Source organism: Corvus hawaiiensis, chromosome Z, assembly GCF_020740725.1.
Source record: "Corvus hawaiiensis isolate bCorHaw1 chromosome Z, bCorHaw1.pri.cur, whole genome shotgun sequence".
Lineage (NCBI taxonomy): Eukaryota > Metazoa > Chordata > Aves > Passeriformes > Corvidae > Corvus > Corvus hawaiiensis.
This window is the reverse complement of record NC_063255.1, coordinates 61,448,035-61,473,113: the sequence shown is the minus strand read 5'-3', so window position 1 is coordinate 61,473,113 and position 25,079 is coordinate 61,448,035. Positions and strand designations below refer to the sequence as shown.

At 38.0% G+C, this 25,079-nt stretch overlaps 1 protein-coding gene across 4 annotated transcripts in view; it reads right to left on the bottom strand.

Annotated features, from left to right (window-relative positions):
• The window catches only part of TTC39B (tetratricopeptide repeat domain 39B), a 76,267-nt gene that overhangs the window by 33,056 nt on the left and 18,132 nt on the right, over nucleotides 1-25,079 (bottom strand). For 3 of the 4 annotated variants that reach the window (XM_048291226.1, XM_048291225.1, XM_048291227.1), the window contains exon 2: nucleotides 18,666-18,700. In XM_048291226.1, the coding sequence (XP_048147183.1) occupies nucleotides 18,666-18,700 (35 nt within the window). Of the gene's footprint in view, nucleotides 1-11,499; nucleotides 11,801-18,665; nucleotides 18,701-25,079 lie in introns of those variants that run through there. The other variant, XM_048291228.1, reaches the window with a different exon arrangement.

Here is a 25,079-nt window from a genome sequence, read left to right as displayed (position 1 = left end):
ACTGTTTTGACTGGGTGACTTTCATGTACATTTCTTCTGCTTCTGTGCAGGAGCCACTGACACTGACCCATGTTCATTCTCTGCTTCACTGGTTTCAGTGGCAGTGCCTGTCAGTGGGAATAGAGCAGTCACAGTGTCTGTCAGGTGGCTGGAGCAGCTTCAGGGCCTGTTGTCATCTCATTCTCAGATTTAGAGACCTTCTTTTCCTCCTGCAGGTACTGAGCAGTGTTGAACATGGTGACAGAACACCTTTTTTCAACATTTTACTAGTTTTTCTGGATTCTGCACTTGTCCAGGGGTAAGGTGCACATACTCTGAAAGTTCCCACTGCCCTAGATACTGGCCCATACAACCCCCCCCACACTCTGCCGTTCTGAATTATCCAGATTTCGGGCAGATCTCTACATAATGTTCTTAATTATTTGTCTGACCTTAAACAAGGCCTGAACCATATGCAACAACATGCTGGCTCCCAGCAAAAAAACCCAGGCTGGTTTGAAGGGTAGTCAAATGATGTCAAAAAGCTTTAAAATCTTGACCACTGTAACCAGCCTGGAAGGAAGGAAAAAAAGGAGGAGAAAAAGATACAGGAAGCTGTCTCTCCCATAGGCTGTTCCTCTGAGGAACAAAAAACAAAGATGTGATTATTAATTGCTCCCAGCAGGTGACTCCCAAAGCACAAAGGTACCTACAATACTGAATATAGACACAAGGTTGGTGACCAGTGGCACTATCATATGATATACGCTGATCCTATGAAATACGCCACAGAGAACACGTACTGCAAGTAAAGCACTGCTGGTATAATACAGACAAAATACCACAAGTATCAGAGCAAATAAATCCACATTGTAACCAGCAACTATTAAACCAATACAATGAATGTTTATAACAATCTTATTTTAACACATTCTGGTCAGATCTGTCCTGATCTCAACCCTCTGTGCCCCACACTGGACACCAGAGGAGACTGCTGTGGTTTAATCCTAGCCGGCAGCCAAGCCCCATGCAGCCACTCACTCACACACACCAGTGGGATCAGGGAGGGAATTGGAAGGGTGAAAGCTAGAAAATGTGTGGGTTGAGATAAAGACAGTTTAATAGGGAAAACAAAAGCTATACAGACAAGCAAAGCAAAACAAGGAATCAATTCACTGCTTCCTATGGGCAGGCAGGTGTTCAGCCATCTCCAGGAGAGCAGGGTGCAATCATGCATAATGGTGACATGGAAAGACAAACACCATCACTCTGAATGTCCTCCCTTCCCTCCTTCTTCCCCTCACTTTATATACTGAGCCTGATGTCATATGGTCTGGACTATCCCTTTGGTCAGTTGGGGTCACCTGAATCATAGAATCACACAAAATTAACTACGTTGGAGAAGACTTTGGAGATCACCAAGTTCAACCTACGACTGAACACCACTGGGTCAGCTACAACATGGCACTAAATGCTACATCCAATCTTTCCTTAAACACCTTCAGGGATGGTGGCTCCACCACCTTCCTGGGAAGCCCACTCTAACGGCCAGTCACTCTTTCTGTGAAGAAATTCTTCCTAATGTCCAACCTGGACCTTCCCTCATGCAGCTTAAGACTATGTCCTCTAGTCATGTCACTGGTTGCCGGCAAAAAGAGCCCAACCCCCACCTGGCTACGGCCTCCTTTCAGGCAGTTGTAGAAAGCGATAAGGTCACCCCTGGACCACCTCTTCTCCAGGCTAAACACTCCCAGCTCCCTCAGCCACACCTCATAGCACTTGTGCTCCAGACCTCTCATCAACTCCATTGTCCTTCTCTTTACACACTCCAGCATCTCAACATCCTTCCTAAATTAGGGGGCCCAACACTGGACACAGCACTCAAGGTGCAGCCTGACCTGCGCTGGGTACAGGGGGACAATCCCTGCCCTGGTCCTGCTGGCCACACTGTTGCTGATCCAGGCCAGGATGCCACTGGCCTTCTTGGCCACCTGGGCACAGCTGGCTCATGTTCAGCTGCTGTCAGTCACCACCCCCAGGTGCATTTCTGCCTGGCCACTGTCCAGTCACTCTGTCCCAGCCTGTAGCACTGCCTGGGGCTGTTGTGGCCAAAGTGCCACTTGGCCTTGTTAAACCTCATATTGTTGGACTTGGTCCATGAATCCAGCCTGTGCGGGTCCCTCTGCAGAGCTTTCCTATGGTCTAGCAGATTGACACTTGCACCCAACCTGGCATCTGCTAATTTGCTGATGGTAGCCTTAATCTCCCCATCCAGATCATCAGTAAAGATATTAAACAGGACTGGCCCCAGCACTGATCCCTGGGGGACCCCACCAGTGACCAGCCACCAACCGGACGCAGCACCATTCACCACCACTCTCTGGCCCGGCCATCCAGCCAGTTCTTAACCCAGCAAAGGGTGCTCCTGTCCAAGCCATGGGCTGCCAGCTTGTCCAGGAGAGTGCTGTGGGAGACAGTGTCAATGGCCTTGCTGAAGTCCAGGTAGACACAGCCTTCCCCTCATCCACCAGGTGGGTCATCTGGTTATAAAAGGAGATCAGGTTGGTCAGGCAGGACCTGCATCTCCGAAATCCATGCTGGCTGTCCCTGTTGTGTGCCACTCCAAGCTCCCATGCACTCCCAGCCTCCTCACCACTGCTGTAGTACAGAAAGCAGAAAAGGCCTTGGCTCTGTGTAAGCTCTGCTCAGCAGTTACAAAAACATCTCTGTATTATCGACCCTGTGTTCAGCACAAATCCAAAATACAGCCCCATACCAGCAACTGTGAAAAAAGTTAACTCTACCCCAGCCAAAACCAGCACAATCTCATTCACTTCAAAATGAAAAAAGGAACAGAAAAATGTGCTATACTGAACATTATACAAAGATAATAATGTCACATTACAAGCAGAATAAAATATTACTCTGTTACAGTCCAGACATTTTAGGGATACTTTTTCCGCAACACGCGACATTTTTTAAGTTTTCCTCTCACTACTATTTCAAATTTCTTTTATGAAAAAAAGAGGAAATGTTCTGAATTCCAGCAACAGTTTGTGTCTCTTGAGCTTGGTGCTGAACTACTCATGAAACTGTTCCAATTCAGAGGGGATATACTGTCCATAAGCAAGTTATTGGCAACTTTAAGTAGATTCTTCTAATAAACTACTTGGAACCACAAAAGAAAAAAAGCATAAGAATATGACCTGAAAACCCCCAGATACACTGGAATACTATTACAATGACAGTCCCCAGGATGTACACAGACAAGAACATTATTAATTTAAAATGTCAAAACAGTTTACAGCTTAAGCCACTTTCCTTTTTTCCACCCTCTACAGATTAATTTAAAAGGGAGCATAACTACTAGCCTAAAACAAATGAAAAGTCACTGTGTTAGTATTTCAAAGTTATTTAAACATGAGTAATGAGTTAGACAATGACATCTATCTCTCCACAGCAGGCCTCAGTGTAAGAGTATTCCTGAAAAGCCAATACATAGCTAAAGTTAAACATTAACTTGGTACATGTTGCCTGTCTTTGTATTTGCAGAAGATTTAGTAAGTTTTTAACAATCACCCCAGGCGCAATGATTTACCAACTCTTCTCTTGGAAGGGGATTCAGGAGCTAGAAATGGGAGAACTGCAGAAAAAAAATTACCTGTAATCCACCACTGCCTTCCACATTTTATATTACATATTTAGGACTGAGTCCCACATCACTTTATTAGTATCAGCTGCACTGAAATGTTCAAGCAACACTTAACTACCATGAATAGGGATTGAAGCACTTAGTTTTTAAACTTCTAAAAGTAGAAGTTTTGTTGGCTTTTTTTACAACACAGCCAAAATAATCAGCCTTATCTGATAAACAAAATTGCATTGCCAGCAAATTGGTTTTGTTCAGCTACTTTTTTTATCAGTGGAAGTCTCACTACAGTTACTGAAAATATTTGTAATTATTAGTGGGAATAAAGCAAAATTTCAAGTAATAAAGACCACAAAAATGTGAAATTAGCAATAACAATTTAATTTTAAGATAATCATATTAAGATGCAAATCTGACACAAACTAAAGGAATAAAAATAAGGTACTCTAAAAAATGCAGGGTATACAGAGAGAATGCTATTTTGAGTATAAGTATCAAGAAAACAAGATGCATTACAGTTACGAGAACATTTTCCCAGGACATAAATACCTTAGCAAACAAGTAACCTTTAACATTTACAGAAGCTTAAACAGAAGAAGAATCTTTTAGAGGCATTTGTTTCCATAAACTTAAATAAAAACCACCCTGTATGTGAACTACAGTACCAACAGGTAAAGCAGCAAGAAGCTACCATCTGCAGTACTCTTCTTGAGCAACATTTATGCAAGCATCTGCTAGAGTATTTACTGCCAAGCTAATGATGACAAAACAGTTTTTAAATGGATTGCTCTCAATTGGTTCTTGTCTTCTGCAGGAAGATTGTTACGTCAAATAGTCATAATACACTGTCAAAATCTGATACTGTAACGATTCAGAATGTTTCTATACTTCCTGAAGTAGCTTGTTCCCTTTGTAGCAATGAATGGGTTCAAAAACACTCGATTTTGAACTGTTTACGTTCTACCATGTCAAAAAGAATAACTATCTTTTTGTCAGTTTTGAACAGCCACAACATGACTTCTTAATGGCAAATAACAGTTGATCCTCACTAGAATCAATTCCATGGTTCCATTTTCTTGGCTAGAAGGCTCTGGGTATTTTTGAACACTGCTCTACTTTAACTTCGCCAATCCGTTGAAAAGCCCAAGAACAGAGGTCATTTTAAAGCTTTTTAGCTGATAGGATCCCTCTTCCTCTCCCTCCATGTATCAAGGGGACTATGTGCAGACACACTGTGCTTCTTCCACACGTGTGGCACTGAGCTATGTGCTGATGTGTACTGCCATGCCTGCTTAGCATAACATAAACTCAAATCCAGCCCTTTGAGGGCTGGAACCCACTGTCTCTCTGGAAGACTTTCTCCCAGACAACATCAAAAGCTGCACTAAAACTACACTACCAAAGGTCACAGTTTACAGGTCACAGAGATACCATTAAATCATCACTTCATGTTCATGTCTTGCATAGCTTTACATTGCCAAAATGCACTTGATGTCCTCTTGCCTGGTTTTACTATATATCAAAGATCCAAAACATTTGAAAAACTGTCACCACCACATAACTACTCTTTTTTTAGACTCAAATGACCCAGACACCTTTTATTACTATAGCAAAAGTCTGTTCCTGGCATCCTTCTTTTTGCTGTGTGTTTTAATTTTAAACTACGCTTCATGTTAGAAGTATGTCACTAGGACAAGGATACCATCATCTGTAATTCTGCAATATTTAAAAATCATGCTTTAAGAAAAAGGAAATTGTTAAGGAACAGGTTCTTTGTTGTTGTTTTCTGTCAGTCATCAGACATCCAAACACTGGAAGTCCTGTCAGTCTACTGCTACTTCTGTCTCAGTGAACTGGAAAGAGTCATCCTTTACCACAGTAGAGACACTTCTTCTCTGCCTAGCTCTGTAAAATACCAGTACAAACCCCGTATCTCTTTATTTTCTTCAACTATTTAATCTTTCACCAATATGTGTCCATTCCTCTTGTGATTCAACATCTCGTCTCTATAAGGTGTCATATTCTTTCAATAAGCTTTAAGCAGAAAATGCAAATCCTCTCTGTGGGAAACAAGAAACATCCCTACCACGTTTGTCTAAGGAAACACCAGTGAACTACAGTTCTTAGGACCTATTTAATGTTCCTCCAAAGAGAGGGCAATCTCCTATGTCTGAAAAGTTTGCAGGATTGCTTATCTCCTCATGAACATTATTCTAATGGTTTGTCCTTGAAATATCTATTATAAGGCTGCATTTGATGTTTTTATATGCAAAGCTAGCAATTGCAAAGATTTGAAATGTCTAACAGGAACTACTTTCACATTAAGACTAGCATACATTGATGTGTATTTATTACATCTGAGCAAACATACAGAAAACTCAGATATTACTTTTGCTATCTGGAAATATATATTCAAATAAATTTCTTCATATTTTGAAAGCATCGGACTCCTCACCACTAAGTTTGTAATTTGAAAAGAAAAATGGTTTTTGCATCTTATCCCTCTCATCCACCGCTCATATACAAGCCAACAGTAATACTTCAGTTTTCTGCCTAGAGTTGTGCCAAAATTTAGTTTGGATCCTTTCTCAATGGACAACATTATCTGCTATAACTTTTATCAGTTATTTGCACAGACATAAAGCTGCAACACAAGTCATCAGAAGGTGAGATACTTGTAGGAGTACTATTTACCTGCCACAGAGCAGTGGGTTGCACTCGTTCTCACGGCAAAAGCCCACCAAGAGTATCACGACATGAAGCAAAATAACTTGTTGCAAAATACTACTGAGATATTCTGTTAGGTCTACATTTTTCATTCTATATCGTTTAGTGAAGGATGGCTGAAGGTAATACAATCCACTGACACATACACGAAATGTTCAAAAAGCAAAAGGAAATAGCTTTTTAGTTCTGCTGGATTTTCTTATACAAGGGACTAGTCTTAAATCTCACAAGTGAGAGACTTCTGTATGATTTGGTTTTAAAGAAATACAAACGGAAGTGCACGATCTTCAGGAACACTTTCCGCATCAAGTCTGAAACTAAGGAATTCTCATGAAAGTGTATTATTCTGAGGGACTACTGACATGCAAGAAACTGCACACACACCTCAATCCCACAGTAGGCTAGAGCTGGCACATATCTTTCAGTATCTTGCTGGACAGGTACAGAACTCAGCCTCTGCAGGGCCATCAGGCAAGCCTCATGAAACTGATATTTTATTCTTTTGCCTATGGGCATGCTAGGCATACCTCTCACCCAGAGAGTAATTCAGAAATGCAGAATCAAATGGAGTAACCCATCTCACAGTTGGACATTTCTTGCTGCTAACATATTAAAGCATATTAAACCCTTGACATTAAAGGGATCACAGTATTTTGAAATGGCCCATCACATCCAGTTTATGAACCAAAAAGGATTTTTAAACCTTTTTTGTTAGTTTAAAGTAATACTGGCAAGATACAAGATCACGTGATCGGTATTTTTTCTAATGCAAACAGAAAAATTGTTGCAAACTCTTTTACCATTTTACCTAAAACCCAGTCTTCAACACCACTTATAACTACACAACTGAAGAATGGCTAAAAGCCGTAAGAAAAATGCTGTAAGCCATACAGCTAGGAATTTGGAATTTTTTGCAATTTATATAAATCATTTCCTATCCTAGGCTATTACCATTATTACAGAAAGTCTGAAAACTTCAGCCATCTGGTCAGTACAGCAAATGGTAACTTATTTTACCCATGTATTAAATCCACTAGTCATACCTCCATAGCAAATTCTACATTCATTATGCACACATCCCTTTTTATGAGAAGCACAAATTTTAGGTAAATAAAATATTTATGGTAAGCACTGAAAAAAAATTTCTTGCCAATGCAAGGCAGACTTTATTCCTCTGAAGGCTCACTGTCTTCACTGTTTCAAAACTTCACGAATGGACGAGATAGTCTGTATGCTAAATATTCATTTAAAAACCCAACTGGCAGCCAAACTATGCAGTGCTGTGCTAGACAAATTTGCAGAAATTTGCAGAAATTACTTCCTGAAGTAGATTGTAGGTAGGTAGTAGATAGTATGCAGAAATTACTTTAAAATTATAAAATTTAAAATTAAATTAAATTATAATTTTAAAATTTATACTAAAATGCATTCAACATCAGCCAACTTTTCAAAATAAATAAATAAAAATAATCAAAAAAACCCACCAGAAAACACACAACTGATGAACATCCTTTAAATGGTTATTTAGTTTAAAATACATTAGGTTACATAGTCCAGTGTTCGGGTAAAACCATCAGGGTAACACACTTATTTTTCACTTATTCCTCCCTTAGGACTTCCTCACACTGTATTTTAAATCTTATTCTGTAGCAGAGAGACAAAGAGCACTGTTTCTACTCAAGCCCTTCCTGAGTACTAGCTTTCATTTGAATTTTCAGAGACATCTACCAACCCACAGAGCTGGTAACAGCAGCACATGATGCAAACACCATGGTAGAAAGCAATGCAGATCCGTGTGGCTGCATTTTCCTCCTAACACTACCTGACTATGAGACTGCAGCATTTAGCTGGCTATTTGTAAATCTGTATCAGTGAATTTCTGGATCACTGCTGCAATACCAAGGGATCTGCCTATACGATCCTTTGAATGATCAAGCCAACTCACCACTAGGGCATATTCCTTTCCTTTAATGGTACTGGGGTTTTTGTTTCAATTTTTGGGGGGTTTTGTTTATTGTTGGGTTTGGTTTGTTGCTTGAGATTTTTAAAATTAAATTATTTCTCCTCCCTCATCTTACAGCTGTGGCAGAAAAGATGATGCAGAGCAAAAAGAAACAGTAGCTGACATTACACATTTGTATACATAAAGAGAAAGCACTGAAAACAGTTTTTCAAAAGGAACAGCTGCGGAAAAGGAGTTGGAGCTCTCAGAAAAACAGAGGCAGTGAGAAGGGAAGAGATAACTGAGGGAGGAAAAAAAGAGGTAGTTGCTCCTATTGAAAACCAACCATTATTAAAATAACATGCATAAAAATGAGCTGAGAATGGCTTTACATTTTTTATCCATACCTTAGCATTGTCAAAAAAAAGGTCAAACTGATAGCTTTTCATAGACTACTGGAATTTCACTAAGAGAGGATTTTAATTGATCCATTATTACACATTAACAGGTATAATGTTACATTATAGGCAAGGACAAGCATAGCAGATAAAAGCTCTGTCTTACAGATCAGAAGCTGGGGGCAGGGGAAAACTGCTAGTATTTTAGGAAAAGTGTTTGCCCCCTCTTTCTTTTCATAGCTGGAAGTTTCAGTTTTAGCTCTTCTAAACTAAACAGATTTACCTACAGATGACAATGTTCTATTTTAGGAGTTATTACTACTCACAGCAGTAGAAATATTAGTAATGCTGTCTTACAAATGAAATGCATTAAAAGACCATCAAACAAACAAAAATTTTTTATACAAACAAAAATTCCTGCTTAGAAGTCTTATCTGATCTTGAAATTTAGATGTCAGATCACCATGTGTCAGGAGACCAATAATGTTTACTTACTTTACATTTTCATGTAAGTTTTGTTTGCGATCTCCAATTTATGACGGCATGCACTGGATTGCGTCCTAGTCAGAAAGCAACCCAGCATCCCCAGTGCTGCCTCATGGCAATCTAACATTTGACTACAAGAAAGTGATCAAGAGATTTAGCTTCCAAATATTTCAGTGACTGAGGGAAATAAGGGAACGAGATAAGGGAACTTTCCTAGTGGGCTGTCTTATTTAAAACATGGATTTTGCTTATCTACATATCTATTATCAATGCAGCACCTGAACAATCACAAGAAAATACTGACTGGAGTATGCCCACATACTACTCTACAGATGCAACAAAACAACAGATTAAGCACAAGGGAAGAAAATCTAGGCAAAGGTGACCATCTGCTTGAATCTCAGGTGCCACAGAAAATAGTGTCAAGATGAAGCTCATCTTGCTGGCTCACCATCAACCGACCATTGCCAACAGAGTCTACTCCTCTGAAAACAACACAGGCTACATTTCCAGCCACTTTACTGTCTTACTTGTATTTAAACACCAGCCCCCCCCCCCCCCCCCCACCTTACCCCCCCCCCCAAAAAAAAAAAACAAACCCACAAGCATGGCCAAATGTTTCAGTTTTTGACTGATCATTATTCAGATTCAGTAAGCCAATAATCAATTTATTTCCAGTCAGGTATTTTTATCATTTGAGAAACATCAGTAGCTTAATCTGACACCAAGTTCTTAAACTCAACAGCAAATTGCACTGCACATGGACAGAAAGGGAGACCCAAATTTCCCATAAGGACTCAACCATATTGTGAAAGCAAGCCATGCCAACTACTTAGGTTACTATTCACCCACCTGAATAGGCATACACAGTTCATCTGATCACTAAAATGATTACAGAATAATCCTATTTAAGCATATCAAGCCACTCCAGCATGAATTTGACACAGCAAAATATATGTAAGCCTAAAAACTGTCAGCAAAACAGTCAGATCCCAGGCATCTAAAACTGACCACAGTCTGACTGAAGAGGCAGAAAAATCAAGTGTCAGTATTGGTTTGCAGGTAGAAGAAAAAACTAATTTACACTATCCTGTTCAACACTGATGGGAATATACGGCAGTATAAAAGGTTATCAGATTTAATCAACAGAACTCAGTGGTTAGACAGCATTTTTAAAAGAAAGTTTGAACACGAGATCTTTGCAGGTAAACTGAGAATTTACTATGTTTGAATACTCCTTATCAGACTAATAGTTTGTATTAAATAATCCAGCTGAGATCAATGCATGCAATATGGTGTACAAAAATGTATCAAAAAGGATAGATAGCAATACTGCCAAAGCTTAATTTACACGATGTTGATACAGACAAATAGATTTCCACCAAAAAAAAAAAATATAATTTTGATCTGTTCAACAGTTCTGCTAGAAAGTAGGTCTAAGTAAGGCATGCTGACAAGAAAATAGGTTGAGAAAGAACCTCCCTGAAGAGCTAGCATATATAAATAATAATGACAGCTTACTGGCAATTCTACATGAAATGAATAAAAAATTCACTTATCTTGCTATGGAAAAAAAAGAAAAAATAAATCATGCTGCAAGTAGGACACCAGATCAAGCCAGATGTTTATGGGACTAACACTGCGTCACACAAATACTGGACCAGATCCAAAGAGACAATTACAACAATGATCCTAGCAAGACACTTTTCCTAAACTTCAAACCAATTTACTTGAATTTATTACGCAGTGAACTTAGAGCCCATGCTGGAGGTATTCTGATATAACTAACGTCTCTAAAAGCATACTGCATTATACTTAACATTTAATACTTTGAAAGCACAGCACTGCATCCCATGAAATAAATTATTTATGTTTAAGTAAAAAATTATATAACCTCAAATGGTTAAATCAGCACAGCTACCAGGAGCAGAAGACATAGTCTATAAATGGAGAAAGTAACTGTAAGTCTGATACTGTCCTTAAATTACCACATTTTAAAGAATGGCATCCCAAAATACACACCTTGCGGTGTTCTACAACCTACAGTATCTGAGCTGATTAAGCACTGACATCAGCAGTGAAGCTTCTGCTCTCTAAAAGCATTGTTCACCACTGCAAAGTGCAGTGGAGAAACAATTATTTCATAATCCCCATTGTGAGTATATCGTTTTTCCTTTGTCTTCAAGGAAATATATATTAAAAAAACAATGCTGTAGTTTGACATACCTGCCAAAGCAAATTTTCACAGACAAAATCTCATTAATCTTACTACCACATTCATGATTTCAAGGACTATTAGGCAGAGAAAATATACTTACAGGATTAATTCAGTCAACTTCAGGTAAGTAAATATAGTCCTTGTGTAAAAATAAGTGCTGCTTCTTTCACTCTATCTTTTTCCACTGTGCGCACACACAAACAAACAAAAAAAAAAAGCAGAAAGACAAAGAAAAACATCAAGAGAAAACTGATTCTGTTTTATTTCTCAATATCCATGAGTTTTCATTAATGAGTTATCAAGCAAAAAGACTAAAAGTTTCCATGCCAGCAGCTGGAAACACAGGCACTCTCCATAGCCGAATTCAAAAGAAATGTCAGTGAGAGTGGCAGCAGCTACAGTCAATGCTGGAAGCTGATGCCTCTGCAGGAAGAGGATGCTGGGAGATTCTCCCAATCTGTGCTGCAGCCTAATTCTAATCCATCACTCCTAACTGCAAGGGGAAAATGGAGACGAGAGGAACACAAAGTAATTTATATTTAAAGACAAAAAAGGAGTCACCTTAGCATTTCCTGAACATAAAAAAAAAAGAAGCCACCACTAAAGTCAGACAGAAAAGTATGCTAATGAAACTGCAGTAAAGTATATTAAAGCAACTGCAGAAAAACTAGATCAAATACATGGGAGTTGATAGCAAGGAACACTGAAGAAAAGTAACTAGCTCATGACTGATTTTATTTGACAGTACTCAAACTTATTATCACTTTTTTTTTAATTAACCCTTCGACCTTTTTTTCCCCCCAGAAATCCAAATTTTTAGTTTGAGTTCCACAACCAAAACGAATCACTAGCACAGAGAGCTGTTCATAAACAATTCTCTTCCTGAATATCAGCTGCAATAGAAGAAAGCAGGAGTCAAAAGCCAAACAGCTACAACATAGATAGTTTCATCCCCTTGGTCTAATCTCTCTAGATGAGATATGATGAAAGCTCAGTACAGGGGAGCTAAGCAGCAGAAAATTAAACTATGTCCTTCACTATTACTTTCAAAAAGTACTCTTTAAAGCTATACCAACTGAACTAATAGCACCTATTTCTGGCTATGTTTACTGTTACAGACTGAGATTTACTCCCAAAAATGTCTCAAACAAATTTTTAAAGCAAAATGCAGGAAACCACAGCTGTGCATTTACTTATTTCAGGTGCATGCTAAGAAGTATCAGCAGTAAGACTTCAAACCAATTTATTTAAACAACTTACTTTTGTTAAAATGCTCTTGTAACATACTGGGAAATAATTGCACAGTATTTCCCAAAACACCTGAGGAAACCAAGAGCTATGATCAGATAAAAAAAAGGTTTTGTAAACCTTGTAAACCTTTCGAAGAGATGATATTGACAGCTGTAATTTACGGACAACAGCACCTTTAAAATCAGGATATTCTAACTTTTCCATAAAACTTGACCCAGTAGTGTTAAAGACCAAGGAGTTCAGAGATATATGTCCAAGTTCTCCACCACGTCATTTGAAGCAGTGCTCATATGTATTGTCAGTTAACATACTAACAATATTAGGGGCAGGGAAAGTCAAAGTGCCAGGATTTCTGAGACCTTGCCTATACATGAAGGGCAGACAAGTTTCAGTCAAGGTTGCCCAGTCACATAGAAGTCAACTCAATTTCCCAAAAAACATAGAGTGTTCTGTGTTAACATAGCATCAGTTCCAGAAAGTCCACACTTGACGGACTATTTTCCAGAAAAAGCTGAGTGAGTCAGAAGCACATTTCCACAAAGCTGACCAAAGCATGCTTTTTGTCTGCAAATATTAACCCACGCTCAAAAGTTTTTCCCTGGATTGTCTTATAGGAAAATAAACTAGTAGACATTCACTACACCTTCCACTCAGACTGATTCCCAAAATGCTCTGCGATGGCTTTTAATCATCACAGATGGGGAAGGGAACGGATGGACATGACACAACCAAACCAAACTACCAAAACAACACTATTAAAAATCAGGATTTTTTTTTTTTGATGGCTTAAAGTAAAGGAACAGGCAAATCTGGGTTTCAATCTGTTTTCCTTAAAAACTTCTCAACATCTGACCAAGTCACAGCCAGCAATTTATTCTTTTTCTTAATCGATGAGTTGAGTTCCGTTTTCTTACCTAAATCACTTATGTCTTAATGGTTGTACCACCAATCCAAAAGTCTACAACACTTTCCAAATCTCAGAAGTTATTCAGAGAAGGCAATTCTTGAGCTGCAGGACTACAAATAGTGTTAAGCAGTCTTTATTAAAGCACAGAAAAAATATTATTTTCCTGAAATACGTTTAAAGAAAGAACATACAGATGTGATCATGCATTCCAGCATAATATCAAGATTCCAGTATGATAATTAAATAAATTCCAGAAGTCTCCAGAAAGCCTCACCCCAAAAATATTATGTGAGTTTAACGCCATGTTGTTAATTAATTTGTAATGAAAGAACAAGCCACAGAGCAGCAAACAAGTATTTAGGCTCAATTAAGACAGATTTCTTTTGGTAAACGTGGGATAACAGAAAAACAGGCTGTGGTATCTTTCTGTTCAGCAAAGGCTTGCAAGAGAATGACAGGGTGTGGAAAACATGCAGAGTTTTGGGCAGTTCTGTGTACAATGTCCCTGAAATTATTTGTTTGGCTTTGGGTTTTTGTCTATCTCCTCTCCTCGCTTTCTAAGGAGCTATGAACAGAAGTGGAATTGCACATTTCAAAGTGAACTGAAGATACCAATAAAAACAATAGCACAATGTGGCCTTAAGTCTTCTACTCAAATACAAACACAGAGAAATCTTACAGCACAGGCAAAAGGTGTAGTTGCAATAAACATGTATTAGGAATGACATAATTACTGCCCAACCAAAACCTTTCAAGGTTTAAAAATTTATAACCTTAGAAGTGTTTGGAGTGGGGAAAGATTAGAGAGAGAAGCCTGCTGTATCACTAAGGCTGTTCCAAATCTTGAAACTGACAATATAAAGCAGCTACTGTGTCATATTTTTATATTTATGCACCTTTGAAAATATTATCTGCTAGAGACAAAAACTGCCTTTACTGGAAATTTTTTCCACTGACCTTGTAGGTCAAACATAAGAAATTAAAATTTGGTCATTAAAATTGTCACTGCTGCTTCTCACCATCTCAAGACAATGTCAGAATGTGAATTTAAATTTATAAAGACAGGAACTGCTCCTAAAAGTTGTTGGCTCCCTGAATTAAAATTTGAATTTAGAGCCATTTCCTGAACTGTTCAATTTCATTCACTGACAAAACACTCACATGTTCAGGTATAACTGAAATCTTAACTACACTTCTGAGATTACAAGGATAACCTGATCTAACTTCCTTAAACACTTCTGGCCCTTAATCTATCACCCCAGTAATACCACACAGAGCTGCTTTGGTAGGATCAAGGATTAACAGTATACAGCTTTGGGCAGGCAAAGAAAATGCAAAAGAGAATCGATGAAGTATGCCTCCTTTTGCTGAAATTGATAAGACAAAAAAATCCAAGGAGTTCCATTCTTGACCAAAAATTATCTGTCTGCTTTGCTTACAGAATGCAAGCTCCCACTTTTTCAATACTTCATGTTTTAAACGTGTTTAAATGAGATCTCACTATCTTTCCACTGATGCCATAACTCACGGTCTGGTGTCTGAAATTTCTATATAAATAGCACAACATGAAGACTTCCTCTGCATATGAACTGCTTGCAGCAGTCAGACAGACTTCGTTTCTTCCCAAAGACAACTACAAAGCATCGTCTACAAACATAACCACACAGCTACCATAATACAGTTGCTCTAAATGCTGCTACTCATTTGTATAAGCCTCTGATATTGCGGTAGTAAATAAAGGCACTATCTTTGCCTTTACCTCACAGAGAAAGACTGCACAGCAATCTAAAGAAGATTGCATGGACAAACATAACAACTTGATGGCTACTTATTCCTTTCATGTACAGATGACATTTTAAGGAATAGTAAGTAAAATGAGATGGGCAGAAGTGCCAACAGAATTAATATCTCATACATGTTCTAAACAATTGAGAACTTCAGAGGATAAAATACATACAGAAATCAAAATAGCAGTGGCAAGGTCAGTACATGCTAAGCATAATACAGTGATGGTTAAACACTTTTGAGAACTCAAACCACTTTCAATCTAGTTGTAAAGCCAAAGACTAGACAACTTAGAAAATTACACTCTGGCAACAGGAAACATTAATACCTGCATTCTACAAAGAGATTTTCAGAATAACTTCAGGAAAAATCAGGTAACAGAAATATATTGAAAAAAATTCATAGAAGTAGAGAATTATCTTGTTCAGTAAGAATAAAATTAAAGTTGCAGTTTTTCCACAGTAAAGTTTAGGTCTTGATGAGGCATTTTTAGCAATAATTAAATAAAAGAATAAACCACACACAAATCTGTTCCACCTATGTATGTTTTTGAACCTGTAGATGCTTGGCAGGCATTAGGTAACGTTGTGAAACATATCCACCCAGCCCAAAACTTGGAAGCAGACACTCTAGTGGAAAAACGGTAAAAAGAAGCCAACCACGACAAAACTTCTTGGCAGAGGCTTCGATTTCCACAACAGAAATCACAGTTTGTCTCCAGTTACTCAGTTCCTTTTACAACAGAATATGCCAATCAAACTAGTTCTGAGTTAACGCAAACAGGAATTTACTTCAACATTTATTCCACCTATTCTCTTTGGAAGGTTGAAGATGCTGTATCAAGTGTTATTATCAAACCAGTACTTTGAAAACTCAGTTACTTCCGTTGGCAGAGAAGATATTAAATGCTAGTGCTTGTTTTAAGTAAAATGGCAGAGTGACCTACTGTAATAGCCCTTCTTCAGCTTTAGCACCAGTGAACAAAATTTACAGTAAACAACTCTATTTAAAGGTTCCTTCATGTTTCTACAAAGCAAGTATTTTGTGATCATTGCATGTTTTAGATTGCTGTTTATATCTACAGTAGCTACCATGAGTAGAAGATGACCGAGGAGTCTAGACAGAGAATCTAATACATTTAAACCTCTGGAGCAAAGACTGATTTCCTCCCGGGCCTGTCCTCAGATATGACAGCCAGCACATGACATCTAGGGAAGGATTTTACCATATTAAGATAATTCTTTGCCCTTTCGACATCTAACCTGCACAATATATTTAAAGAATATAAGTAAGCAATATAAGTAAGCAATATATTTAAAGAATAAAGCCAGTTAAATTCAAGTTGGATTAGCAAAACCATTCGCTGGCATCTACTGGTGCATACTCTATACATATTTCACACTAAGGATTGCACAGTGACTTATGAAATACTATGAAGATCTGGTTGTTACAGAGTCTTTCCCAATTCTCTAAACCAACATGATGATCTGACAAAATCTGAACCAAAACTGATCTCAAAAGTAAACATGATTCTTTGTTTACACAATTCTGTATTTAAAAAAAGTCTATTTTAGATAAATTCAACTGGATATAACTAACGGAAATAATGCCAAGCATATCATCACAGAGCTCTAACAATGCCACCTTCCTACCTAAAATAAGGGAGAATGAAACACTGACACATAAAAATGTTGAAAGTGAATGTTATCAACACCAAAATCAAAAATAGATACAGCTTCCCAGAAACTTAAACCTCTGGTCATTCATTGTTCCAATATAGTGATGGAAAAACTACCATCAATTCTAGATAGAGAAAGGTCAGGAACAACCAGTATGGCACTAGATTTATGAAAGGCTTTACACCTCAGGCAAACAACTAGCATCATTTGAAAACTAGAATCAAAGCACTTCAAGAAAGATAAGACTGAAGACTTCCACAAAATGTTCCAAGACCCTTTTCAGTTCCTTAGGGACATTTTTTTAAAACAGCTATATCTTCTGAAGAATTTGAGAAAGGAGAGTTTAACCCAGTGAAGAATCCTGCCCAGTTACAAAAGAACATACACATTCGCTGCGTTTAATGTGATGTTTGCGTCTCATTAATATTCTCTCTGTCATCTTGCATTAACTGTTCTACATAATGGTTATTGCAGATGGAAGCAATACCAGCCAGAATAAACTGACATCCTAACTTCTTTTACAAAAAGTGTCTCAATAAGACAGCTATGAACACAGCAGAGACACTCAGGACAAACAAATCAAAGCTCTGCATGCCAGAAATAAACAACCATGCCCAGCTCAGACATCAACAAAAAAATAGCAAAACCATTTTCTCACAGAAGGAAGGTGTGTTGGATAAATATTTTCATACAGTATTTCAAAGTCACTCTCTTCCCTGTCCCAGGGGAAACAGCGGCCAAAGAGAGAAGCTACCTGATCATACAAAAACTGCCAAGCAGTCAAAGGAAGAAAAAGCAATCATTAACATGAAGAATTCTCAACCTGAACATATCGGGTTCTTATTGTTTCATGACACTCAGAAAGAAACGTTCAATTTTACTCATTCTACACAAATCAGACCTACAAACGTTCTACACAGATCAGACCTTACTACTCCAGGTAAAATACAAATAGAGGGTCTGGCAAATCTGTAAAATACAATTTGCCAAGACCATGGATGTTTTGGCCATGAAGTTCAGTCCAAAGCTACTTCTGGGTCTAGAAGTGTATTCGCAATTTGATGGTATCAGCTGAAGTCCCCTTCTCACATGCTTCATGGCACAAAAATGCAATAAAATCCTAGAGAAAAACTAAAACCATTTATGAACAGCATAACATGTTTTCATCACACTTTGAGAAAGGTGTGGCTTCAGCATGAAATCTAACACCAGAGAAATGACTGTATCTCACTTCATTAGGGGAAAACATCTGTGCAGCAGGACATTATAAGACACAGCAATTTCCATTTGAAAATCTTGCTTAGATGGTCTTGCATAATGTGTGATCCAAAGTTTTCCTAATAATGTTAAGTGACTATTTTTTCACCACACAAAAATGTCTAGAGCTGTCAGTCTAGTAACTAAGCTACTAAATGTTCTATTTTTAATTCCTTATAATTGTCACAGTTGTAGACAAATACTTCATCACTAATATCAACTTAATTACACTTCCGTTTCTCAACTCTTGAGGACTTTAACTGCTCTGAAAGATGTGAATGTAGTCAGTGCATATAAAATGATGTTTCCCTGGAATGATGTGCATACAGTATTTGATTTCTGTATAAGGAGTTTTAACAAACACACATTTTAAAACACTCTACTTACACGGGGATGTTTTCATAGGCATCTTCAAAATTTTCCTGCAGAAGAAAAAAAAGAAGTTTCAATCTAATGTGCATGTGTTTTGTAAAACAGCAGAAATTTACCATTACCAGATAGCACTTACTTCTGCAACATACAGTAATTACCAGAATATTCACAGCCTACTGACTATTTGTTAAGTTTTCAGTGCAAATCATTATACAGAGAGATTTCCTATGGGCCTATTACATCAGACTACAGCTAAATTAAACCAAAGATCTTTTCCTTTTCAGACTCTAAACTTCTGCCATGTAAATCACAGAAGGCAATACAGGCTTATGTCTCAGGAGTTTGTGCAGCATATCTGATGTATTCAGGATGCACTAGCTGAACAGTATATCTACACATGAAACAAAAAGTGTTCTGTGCATATACCTGATATGCAGCTTGGCCAGAGTGTATACAAGAGATGCATGGGATACATGAGAGACAGTGTGCACATACAGCCAGCTCACACATTAATATTTTGTGAACAGCTTAGTCCAGAAATCTAAAAGTTGTTTCTTTCCAATTAGATTCAAAGCTCTTTCAATCTAGGTTCAAATTTCAAATTGAAATAGACGAACAAATGCACAAACGTAAAAATGAACAGAACAGCTCATCTCAAAGATCACTTATTTCTGTATCCAGTTTCCAAAATTGGGCTGTGGAAGTGTGTAGCAAAGACACATGGGCAAACGGCCCTCCCTCACATATCCCTCTCCACCTCACACTTTTCAACCTTTGGCAACTCCGAGAATTTCAGGACTAAATACAGTTTGGCCATCTGGCGATTTTCAGTAGATCTCTGTTCCAAATACCAGTCCAATTGCCTCGATCCCAAGTAGACTGTTTTATTCATGAGTTACAACATTAATAAGCAATTTCATGAGCCTGACATCCATTTTGTGCAAAATAAGAATTTCTACTTGAACTTGGCTCCAACTACCTTTGTTTAATCATCCCTAGCTTTATATATATTCAAAACCAGTAAAGAATCAATTCGTACTTGCTCTTTCTTTGCCACTTACAATTTTGAAAGCCTTTGCTACATCATCCAACTCATCTCTCTTCCGAGCCAAAGACTGCTACCTTACTCAGTCACTATTCAAACAGAAACTATTTCCTACTTGTAACTGTGCTTTCTGCTCTTTCTGTAAGAAAAACTGGAAGCATGATGGAAGAGATTTTTAACATATCCCAGCAAGATATCTAGAGGAGAATGACTCCCACTTCCATACAACCCTTTTCAGTTAGCTGTAGAGAGTCATAACATCTCTCCAGTGTCTTCTTTTCTCTAGGCTAAACATCCCCAGCTCCCTCAGCTCCTCCTTGGAGGACTTTTGTGCTCCAGACCCTTCACCAGTTCCATTGCTCTTCTTTGGACATGCTACAGCACCTCACTGTCTGTCTTGGAATGAGGGGCCTAAACCAGAACACAGAATTTCAAGAGTGGCCTCACCAGTGCCAAGTATAAGCTTGGAACTTAAAAGAACTCGGAAAAAGCCAAATAAATGATCCTCCTGATCTGAGGAGAACTGGAGTTTCAAAAAGCTGAATAGAAACCAACAAGAACATCCTGAACAGAAACTCTGTTACCCACGTCTCAGCCCAGACACTGACAGAAGTCACTAGTTTTCTAATAAACTCCTTCTCTAAAGACTAGTTGCCTCCTTAAGCCACTTCTGGAGACAAGAGAAGAAATTCAGCAGAACAAACAAGCAAAACACACTTACAGCTTTTTGAGCACAATTCTATTTCTCCTAAGACAGCAAACTTGAAAAGCAAAAGTCAAGGACTTTTAACTGTCAAGTACTTACTAAAGAACAGTAATGACTGGAAGTTTGCATGCAAAAATATCTGTGATATGAACCTTTTGCAGGCTCTTTCAGACCTTTATACAAGAGCAACACCTACATACAGGAAGAAACAGAGAGAGAACGTGCATTCTCTCTAGGTAAATGCCTCCTTTGCCTGGTAGCTTCTGAATTTTGATCCCTGTCATCCACACTGGTCAAATGGCTGTCCAAACATTTAAAAGGATGAAGTACAACCTCAGTAGTTTTCCCCAAACACCAAGCATAGGGAATAGTCACAGCCTTTCAAGAGGATCCTCAAGGAAGCTAAAAACAACATCACTGAAGGTGGCTTCCATGCTAAAAAACCCCAAAACAAAACAAGAAAAAAAACCTCAAACCATAGGTTTTTCCTTAAGTTTCCCACATCTTCCTACTCCCACTGCATGCAAAATGGGTATTAGAAAATATTCAAATGGATATCTTGGTCCCATTTCCACAAACTCACACAAGTTTGCAGTTGACTCTACAGACTGTCAGAGATTCCCGATGTATAGACAAAATCTGGAGGCACTAGAAGAGAAGCCCAGCTGTTTTCTACTCCATTCCATGCCCATTACAACAAAAGAGTGACGTGTAAAGAAAAGGACTGCAACAGAGTTACCTAGAAAAGCTCCTCCCTGATCCAAGTTCTAGGACTGATCACATTCCTATCCAGATATAAAAGGTTTAAAAAGTACTCAGAACATACTAACTTTTTCCCCAGTAGTCTGGCAAAATCTACTTGTAAATTAAGCCTGTTTAACAAAAAAATTGAGTGAAGTTTAACATAAAATACACAGCATCTTAAAGACCTAAAGCCTTATTTAATATACAAATGTGTACAGGTATGCATATAATATATGTCGATATAAAAAATAAAATCAAGTGATTGACAAAGTTTGTCTACTCTTCAGAATACAGAAGGAGCCCAAAAACACGGACAGATACATTCTTGTGCATTTAGTTAAAGCCTAGAAAGTTTCTATTTTCAAGTGCTCATTCCAACACTGCAAGTTCCAGCTGACGCAGCTGAAATGCCACAGCAGTTTCCAGAGGTGCTCATTCATTTTGGTCTACAGTAAAGCAGACTACTTAATGCAAGGGAAGTGTTTTTACTAAGCACCAATGAAGGCCATTGTCAGGCACTAGCCATGACAAGTTCCTTCAAGACTAAATGTGACCTCTACACTTTAGCACAGTTAGCACAGAACATCCCTTCCATTATTCACATGGTGGAATAGACTGAGCTGGATTGCAGTCCTTCATTCATTTCCTCTGCCTGATCCAGGTCGGTCCTGCAGCAGGTCCCAAAGGTCCTGCTCCAGTATGTCCTTGCTATAATGGCATCCTGTCCACGGGACATGCACACAGCAGAAATCTTCAGGAAATATGAACTGTAGTTAAATCCACAAGAAGGACAACAAAGCCTTTTTTCAGACATTCTACTCAGAAAAATAAATATATGCACATGTAAGGTAGTACCAAGAGAAAGAGTTTAAACACTATGACTCTCAATACAATGCTAGTTCATGCTGCAATCCACAGATTTTTAGTGCAGTTTTTCCAGAGGACACGTTAGTACAAGAATTTAAACCACATAACTATACATAAAGCTGCCACTAGATGGCATGACAGAAACTGACTCAGACCTTTCCAGATTTCAGAAAATCCTTAGCCCAATATTTAACAAAATAAAGCTGTCTCAAAATTATGTTTCTTGAAGCGCACAGCTTTTTGGGGTTTTTTTGGTTGATAAGTGCATTGTTTCTTGAAATCTTTATGATGTATCCTTTTCAAGACGCAAGCAGACTTAAAAACAATTAAGTTTACATAAGTTAGAGATACTAATCTTTTGTGAAGCGAAGAAAGTCAGTCATACAGAGACATAAATGGTCACAGTGTACTAACTGAAAAACTGAAGAGTTCCTGTCCTCCAGCAATGAGAGCAGAAACCATACACAGCAAACACTTCACCTCTCAAGCCTCACAAAAGTAGCATCTAAGGGAGACTCTTCAACTCCTGCTGCTACAACTTCAACTAATATAGGACATCTATCAATATCTACATTTTTTTCTAATGCACTGGCAAAATTTCTTGCCTTGCTTATTAGAGAGATCCTAATATCAAATGTGAACTCTACTCTCTTCCACATTCATCATAAATCAACTCTAAGGAAATTTCAGACTACATCCCGTAAGTCCTAAATTTTTCTTTTAAATTCACTAACTTTTTTGTCAAGCTAAACACTGCTCTTTTGTTTAAACACTGCTCTTTTCCAAGTGAAGCAGGCCAACTTGATCAATCCAAATTATTCCTTTAAAATCCAGATTTATGACAAGATGACTGCCAAGTAGGGTATGAAGCATCTAGGTTCCCCCCACTGAAAACAACATAACTTCAGAAAATAGGATCTAGATACACCAGCCACAATTTGGAGTCCACACTGATTGGGCAAAGAAAAAAGCCCCACTGAAAGCATTAGCTCAAAAATATAAACATAACATGAATAAGGGTCCTTATTAATTCAACAGACAAATGAGAAAGTAACAATGAAAAAATTCTCCCCAGAATTTAATACTACTGCTATACCACATTATTTGTCCTTGTCATAGCTTTTTTGTCAGTATTAAATAAACAACAGTTCTAAGATTACTTGAAAAACCATAGACTTAACAGTAACACCCTCGTTGGGAAGCCCATATATTAAGACATTGCAAAGGATGGGAATCTATGAAAACAGTTACGTATTTAGCAAGCACATGCACGCACTTCAAGATGCTTTTGAAAAACAAAACTTCTATTCAAATATGGGTACATCTAGTTACTTTTTTACTCTTTTGCCTTTTGTAATTCAGTCCCATCTCAAAAAAATTCATCCTTCTCAAAAAACAAATCATTGCTAGGTGAAAATTATGTACAATAAATCCAGTCCTTGGCCTCAGGCATGCTGCCCTGCCTACTCACTGCCTGCAGCTGTCCATAGGAAGCTCAGCTACCAGTTTGGAGGTTGGTGATTAGATTCTACATAAAGAGAAAAAAGGCTTCACTGAGAGATCCAAAATTTCTCAACTGAAAAGAAGGGATAACACTGAGCACCCAGGCTTGTGCAACTTTAAAATAAGTAAGTAATCAATGTCTCTCTTGTGTAATTATTGGCTTGTTGCACACCAGTTAACAAATCTGATTTTTATGAACAATAATCTGAAACATCAAATGTCAGAAACCACTACTTCACAAAAAAGAATGATGGAGATGAACAACAGAGCAACTCACTGGTCTTAAAGTACGAAAGTTTAGCTTGTGATACTGCTCAGTCCAAAACAAATACATTCAGCTAAGAAAATTGGGTTTGATTCACCTGCAGTTAGGAGAAGTAGGGTAACACACCTACACACATCTACAAACTGCAGACAGTATCTGAACAAACTAAAAAAAGAAAAGTAGTTCTGAGAACTTGACTCATGAAACATAATCTGTTATGGACACCTTTCCTGCATACTAACAATCAGGCGACAGTGTCACAAGGACAGAATTCAACTGTTGCTTAAATGGGCAGTTGCATGAGAAAACACTACTTAGGACTGCATATTTTTCCACATGTCAACAAAGAAAAAAACCCAGCATTACAGCAGGACCCAAAAGCTAATTTGTCACATATCTTCAGCTAATTCAAAAAGTATTGATGTAAAGAATAAGTATTTTGATGAGCCAAATAAAAGTTGATTTCATCTCAAAAATACAGGATGCTTTTCACTTCCTAATATTTCTGTTGAACTGACAATACTCCACATTATAAAGGACTTAAAAAATCCTAACTTTTTAGCTGCTTCATTAGACCTCATAGTAATTTCTTACAGAAAAGAGCAGTCTACTCTACGAACCAGCAGAAAAGTAACATGGAAGTTAAACTACATCTTTACGTTTACCATCAAAAAAACCTCCCAGACACAGGAGAGAAACATCATTTCAATGTTGTCTTGCAGAGAAACAAACTGGGGGAGTAGAGGAAGGAAAAGATATCTCCAACTCTTCATCTCTGTCACACATGCTTTATTTGACACTTTGACACCAGATCCTGGTATTAACAATTAATAGCCTAGGAACAGAAACACATGAATAACACTCAGTTCAAAGGGGAAGGAGATGATGAAGCTGTTACAAAACAGGAAAATTATTTCCCCTTGCCAGAGACAGAAATAGCTTTGAGGCAGCAAGAATGGAATGGAAATGCACAAGTTCTGTTCTATAATCAATTCTCACATCAGAAGTAAAAAGTGAAATTCATTTCTTTAGAAGAAAAAATGCCCATCTTTTTGTGCTTAGTTATTATTTCAGACTTACTGGTTTGAACTATAAACATAACTCATCTGCTTTTTAAAAATTCTCAAGATTATTTGCCTAAAATACCAGTGTTTTTCCAGAGAGCTGAGTGGATAGACAGTGGTGGCTGTTTTGGAGGAGCTGTGTTTTCCACTGCAGATGAAGAACTTCAGCAGTCAGAAGCCAAACATCAAGCTTGGTAATTCAGACTTACTTATTCACTCTCATCTAAATGGAACA